We start from the raw sequence: 6000 nt of genomic DNA, 5'->3' as shown, positions 1-6000 counted from the left end.
AAGAACTGGTTTCATAACTATATAACTTGTTTATTTTATTTTGCTATATTTAGATAGTCAGGTTCATCTTCGAAATGTTGAAGCACCTGTTGAATCACTGGCAAATACATGGACAGAAGCCACCTTGCGTAGTTACTGATGGTTCTTTTGGTTGTGCAGACTTGTCTGCCAAAAATGAATGTTCTGTTAACCATGTAAGTTCAGTATATCAAGATTCTGACTCGCGTGTTCGTTCGTCTGAGAGTGAGTATAAAATCGGTCAATTGAAACCTGGTTTCGAAGATATATATAGATCAGAATGCTGCATCTGTGGTACCAATTCTCCCACATTATCTTGTCAAATTACGCGTCCACTTGTTCACATCGACACTGCACCACCTTTACTTCGACGCGAGACTTCCTTATACTCCAAAGAGAAAATGGCCCCCGATGGAGATCCTCTTAACGTCTCCCTAAAATCTTCTCTCGACGAAAGTCTGACGAATGATATCGAACTTACCAATGACGACATGAAGAGTTCATTTAGTAACCAAATTAAAACCGCTTATGAACAGTTAAAAATTAAAAGGGCGAAAAACGCAAACACTTCCGAAACTTTTGATCCCGTATCATCTGAAACTGAAGATAGTGGCGTTCAAATGGTTAATTCTTGCGCATCCAGCTTAGAAAACGTAGAAAGTGCAATAACTGGCACAATAAGTTACTCTCCACACTCCAAAGGAATAGGAAGAATACATCTAGTTGAACCAATTATTTCTATGAAACAGGATCGGACTTATCCTTCACACGAAATTTGTAAAGGTCACGAAAATCTTGAAAGTTACTTTCATTCCTCATTAGACAGGGTAAGAGAAAACCAATCATCAAATTGTATTATACCAAATGATCAGCCAAATATTATACATAAAATCGTGAAATGTGGGACGAAAGCAGAAACGTTGAAGGATATGTCGTCGGATAATATTATAAAACATCCTTCAGAAAATGTACCAGGTCTCAACGAAAATTCAGAAGTTGAAACTGTACTTAGGTCCGATAACAAGAGTTTAAATGATAGCCACCAAACTTCCACTGGAGTTACTCGCGAAAGTTTTACCAGTCAGTGTAAGCAAATGTCATGTTTCAAATCAGAAATGAATAGAATTCTGGACACAGACTTCCATCATAAATTTACTAAGTGTAATCCTGAGCTACCTCAACAGAGTTCATCTGTGTTTACACCAAACTCTTCACTCTCTAAACCTCCAATGCTGGATACTAAAGGTCGAGAAAAGTTAAATATTGCTAACGACAGCAAACATTTAACAAAACTTGCTAACCAACTCCAATTAAAGGAACATTCAACTCTAAGTCAGGAAAGAAACAACAACAGTCAAACTTCGCAAAGAACAATCTCAATTTTAAAAACAACATCAAACAACAGCATTTTGAGTGACTGTGTACTAGAATGCCCTGCTTGTAATCAATCGTCCATTCGCCACAAACTTTCAAGTCGGGAATTAGTTTCAGAAGACATGAATGTATCGAAAAGAGAGTCAGTATTTCCAAATAGTGTCAATTCTGAGGATTCGTCCTGTAGACTTGACAATGTAGATAGTAGAAATAGTATTCAAGAGGACCGGAAATCAATATCTGGTAGAACACCACAGTATTCACGAAACATATCCACTCTTAAGCTGTGTAAAAAATGTGAGATCCACAAGACGGACAAAGAGTCTAAACAATACGAGGACTACTACAGCAGCCTTCGAGAAACGAAAAGTCGGAAACGTCCTGCAGATTTGAATGGATGTCGTTATTGTGAAAAACAACCAAATCGATATTCAAGCACAAAATCCAAAATTAAAAGCAGGTCCTGGAATGCTCGCAAACTTGATAATTGTAGCATTTTTTTTAATGAACCCACGATGGTTAATTTGGTAGATTCTAAATGTAAGGACAGAGAACATCATTCCCATGAATCATCAGCTAAATGCATTAGGGAAATGGAAAACGATATTGTTTTTGATATTCATCCTGCTTCTGGCACCAACCAAGAAAGAGTGTTGTATCGATATCCTTGTGCTACTCTTAGATGCTCCAAGGAGTGTCAAAAACCTGATGTACATATGAGAAGGTGTGTTTGTGGTTATCGAGAATCTACCAAAAGCAGGAATCAGTGGAGTGATACACTCTCACATTGTTCTTGTAGTTACCATACCGATCGCAATGATGGTCATTACTGCCATGCAAAGTTTGACAAAAGAAAAAGGCGGAATATCAACAAGCTCGGCCCGAGACTAGAAGACAAAGGAGTTGGTACTGAATCGCAACGACATGGAATAGATTATACTTCTATTCTTTTAGAGCCTTCTATACTTCGTATGGATTATATGCGTAGAAACGAAGATGAAAACTCACTTCCTTCTATAGAAGATATTCTGGCTTACCGAAGGTTCCAAACCGATACCCAGATTCAACATGTTAACTCTCCTTTTCAAGTATCTCAGGTAATATTTTCAGAAATTTTAAGTTAATATAATCATCATAATAGATTCGATACCATTACCAATTTAACATTAATAAATACAAATTATTATCGGCTGTAAAAAAATAAGCATTCCCCTCGAAATCTCAAAGCATTTTTAATTGTTCTAATGTCGAAGCAGCCAAATATTTATATTTGAATATCAGATGATGGCTATAAAATAAAGAAAGAAAGAAGCAATGGTAAAATAATTTATATGGATTTTTGTTTGTTTGTTGTTAAGCACAAAGCTATTAATTATTTATATGTGCAGTAGATGTTGCGAGTAAAGAAACTCGATATTAAGTGTCACAAACCAACAGACTTGCCACTAGTCCCCCGGTGGAACAGCGGTAAATCCGGGTTCGATTCCCCGCGATGTACACAGCAGATAGCCCATTGTGGCTTTGCTTTATCAAACTTGCCACTAGGAGAGGGGGGCAGTTTATATGGAAAATACACTGCTAGCAAAAATGTTTTCCTACTGAGGTTGTGAACAAAATTTGATGTACTGAAAGCACTTTCAAACAAATGAGGACAAACGCCATGAATTAGGTTTACTGGGCTGCTGGTTGCAGAATAAAAATGTGGCAGGAAGGTGAGGTACGTAATGAGACGGAACAAAATTTAATTTTCTGATTATCTATTTATTACACGAGGAAGACAGTTCGTTAACTTTTTTTGCTAATAAAATTTAAACAAGGAAAGTGTACAGCACAATGTACAAATGGTGACAGTTATAAACGACTGAAAAGAACCTAGCTTCTGTAACGAAGAACACAGACGAACTTCTTCGAATATCTATCAACATATTATTATTATTATGAAAATAGCACGTAATATAAAGGAAGATATTTTAGTAATCCAGAATAAACGTTGATTTAAAGGATTGATCTTGGTATGTTTTGAATTCCGCTCAAAGATATTCGAGGGCTATCTATGCTAGCCGTCTCTAATTTAGCAGTGATAGACTAGATGGAAGGCAGCTAATCAAAATCACCCAACGCCAACTCTTGGGCTACTCTTCTACCAATGAATAGTGGGATTGATCATAAAATTGTAACGCCCCCACTGATGAAAGGGCGAGCATGTGCGGTGATTCGAACCTGTGATTCGCAGATAGCGAATCAACCGATCTATATTTAAGGATTAGTTTTTTACATATGTCGTCACCAGAAGGCGTAATTAAACGTGTTGCATGACCGTTGAATGCACCATAGAATGCTACGCTAATTATGATGAAACGTTGTGTCATGTCACTTATTCATTTCAATCCAATCTGAACTGTTTTTTATATACTAGATTATTAAACTCGGGAGATCTTTTATGCACATGGATTAGTTACATTTACTTTAAACAATACAGTAAACTCGTGCTGATTTTTTGAAACGCGTGAAATCAGTGTTATGACTTTTGTATTATATTCATAAACTTGAAATCAAATATATATATTTAAGGAGGCAATGGAAAAGCAGAAAAAAATGAAACTTTTGTTCAACTGCAACTCATTGTACCATCAATTATGTTCACTTGAATCCGTACAAAAACTTCAGGATATTAATATTGACATTTTCACTAAATTTTGTAAAAGTTATTTCCCGAGAAACATAATTGGTTATTTTTCTTGGAAAGCCAAACCACTGCTTTAATGATTTTTCACTAATGAAGGGTTTATCGTAGATGTGTGTTCCTCATAGTTAAGGCTTTTGATTTTTCGGTTTTAACCAATAAATACTGTTAAAACATTCCCGATACAATAAAGAAAAAAAATTAAACTGTTATTTTTCCAATAAAAACCGGAGTTATTCAGTTTACAATAAAGCCCCCATTTTCCCAAGTTACTGTGCTCGAGATTTAACTCTTTCCATAGAGGCACGTGCATAATAAATGTTTTTCACTACCCTAACTAATCTGACCTTATTTAACTTGATACGTTTTGAATGTTTAAGTTTTTAGTTACAATAAATGAAAAATATACTTGAAAATAAGAAATTTGTGGCTTACACTTGACATCATTTTTTGCCGTCGGTCGCCGATGAAACGTAAGCCTATACTTTGTACCTGTTATTATTCCCATAGAAGAAATTAGCGTAAAGAGTACAGACGGTACATTAGTATACGAATTACAGTATCACAAACAAATAATATGTATAAAATATCTTCATATTATCCATATAATCTTTATATTTATATTTTGTTCATTTTTCAGACACAAGACTTTTACAGAAGTTATCCTTGCCTCGACGTTGAAAATGCGAGGGATTTTCTACACAGGAAACATTTACGGAAACGTCGGAAGAGGGCGCTTTTTATGGGAGTGATGGCAATTTGTATTGTCTTGGTAGTAGGAATCACTGTCGCTGTGGTATTTACTTCCATACGACATAAACATTACAACTTCACTTAAAAAGTTACTGGTTTGTTATAATATTCATACATAGCCAAAATTTTGAAGGAAGTGAAACTTGTACGAACCGAAATCGTCAATATTGTTTTATTTTCTTTTTTAAATAGTTTAGCCAATACTACCAAAAACTAACCAACAGATGGCTATAGCAATTATTGCCCAAACACTGCATGAATTAACAGATACCGAAATTACATTTTTATAAATAAAAACTTTTAATGTAACGCATAAACTAGAATTTAGGAAATTTATCATCATAAAAATGTATCGTATAAGTTAGCGCTAGTAACCATCATCGGCTTGGATTGACAATGATAAATATTAAACATATATATATATATTAACATAGTGTAAGGTAAATATCTCGAAATCTCTGAACGGACAAGAGTGTAAGGTAAACCAAATTATCAACAGATGCCTAAACAACTGATTGCACAGGAGCTGTATGATAGACTTTTTTGTTGCATACGCCTATACCTATTTTCACGAGCATCATCAGGGTGTATCACATTTTATGTACATCATAAATTAATAAATCATGCTTGTTTTCCTAAATTGTGTTAGTAATTTTATGGTATCACTGTAGCAAGAATTTTGAAATGCAACTACAGCATATACAGATTGATGGGATTTGGCCTATGGCCTCGAAACTAATGCCCAACGCATTGGAAATTCGATAATTTGTAAATATCTACACATTTCGTCCACATACTCAGTCACTTAACTAACATCATAAACAAATTTTCTCAAAATTTATAATAAATATAAACACACACACACAGATGGAAAACTCCAGCAACTATGTGTTTACTGATTCATAAAATGAACACGTCAATTACTTAGCAACCAACTAAGTTCTGGTAAACGTTATAGATTTAATTACAATTTGTTGCAAATTAAAAAAAAAAGACATAGGGTTGTGTAATTACAATAATTGCGTATGTTTACTAAAGTGAAGTTATTTCATTTGGGTATACCGTAATGGTACTTATGGCCGTTTATATTATAGATTGATGAGTAAAGTTAATCCAAAGTAAAACTAAAAACAAATAAGGTTAGTAATAGAAAAAAAATTGTTGTTGAAATA

At 34.5% G+C, this 6000-nt stretch overlaps 1 protein-coding gene across 1 annotated transcript; it reads left to right on the top strand.

The window, feature by feature from the left end:
* The first annotated feature begins 855 nt into the window (after positions 1-855).
* On the top strand, positions 856-5556 carry LOC111086704. The gene is made up of 2 exons (XM_022390600.1): positions 856-2489; positions 4716-5556. Exons 1-2 carry the CDS (start codon positions 948-950, stop codon positions 4911-4913), a joined length of 1740 nt encoding a protein of 579 aa, XP_022246308.1. The 5' UTR covers positions 856-947; the 3' UTR covers positions 4914-5556.
* Positions 5557-6000: the final 444 nt, after the last annotated feature.

The sequence above is a fragment of the Limulus polyphemus genome, unplaced genomic scaffold (genome assembly GCF_000517525.1).
Source record: "Limulus polyphemus unplaced genomic scaffold, Limulus_polyphemus-2.1.2 Scaffold1341, whole genome shotgun sequence".
Lineage (NCBI taxonomy): Eukaryota > Metazoa > Arthropoda > Merostomata > Xiphosura > Limulidae > Limulus > Limulus polyphemus.
The sequence above is the reverse complement of the archived record's forward strand: the minus strand, read 5'-3'. Positions and strand labels throughout refer to the sequence as shown.

Excerpts from the sequence above, each read along its gene's own strand:
- LOC111086704 (XM_022390600.1), top strand. The coding sequence starts at position 948 with ATGTCGTCGGATAATATTATAAAACATCCTTCAGAAAATGTACCAGGT. Across the intron at positions 2,490-4,715 it reads CTCCTTTTCAAGTATCTCAG|ACACAAGACTTTTACAGAAG; the intron begins GTAATATTTTCA and ends TTCATTTTTCAG.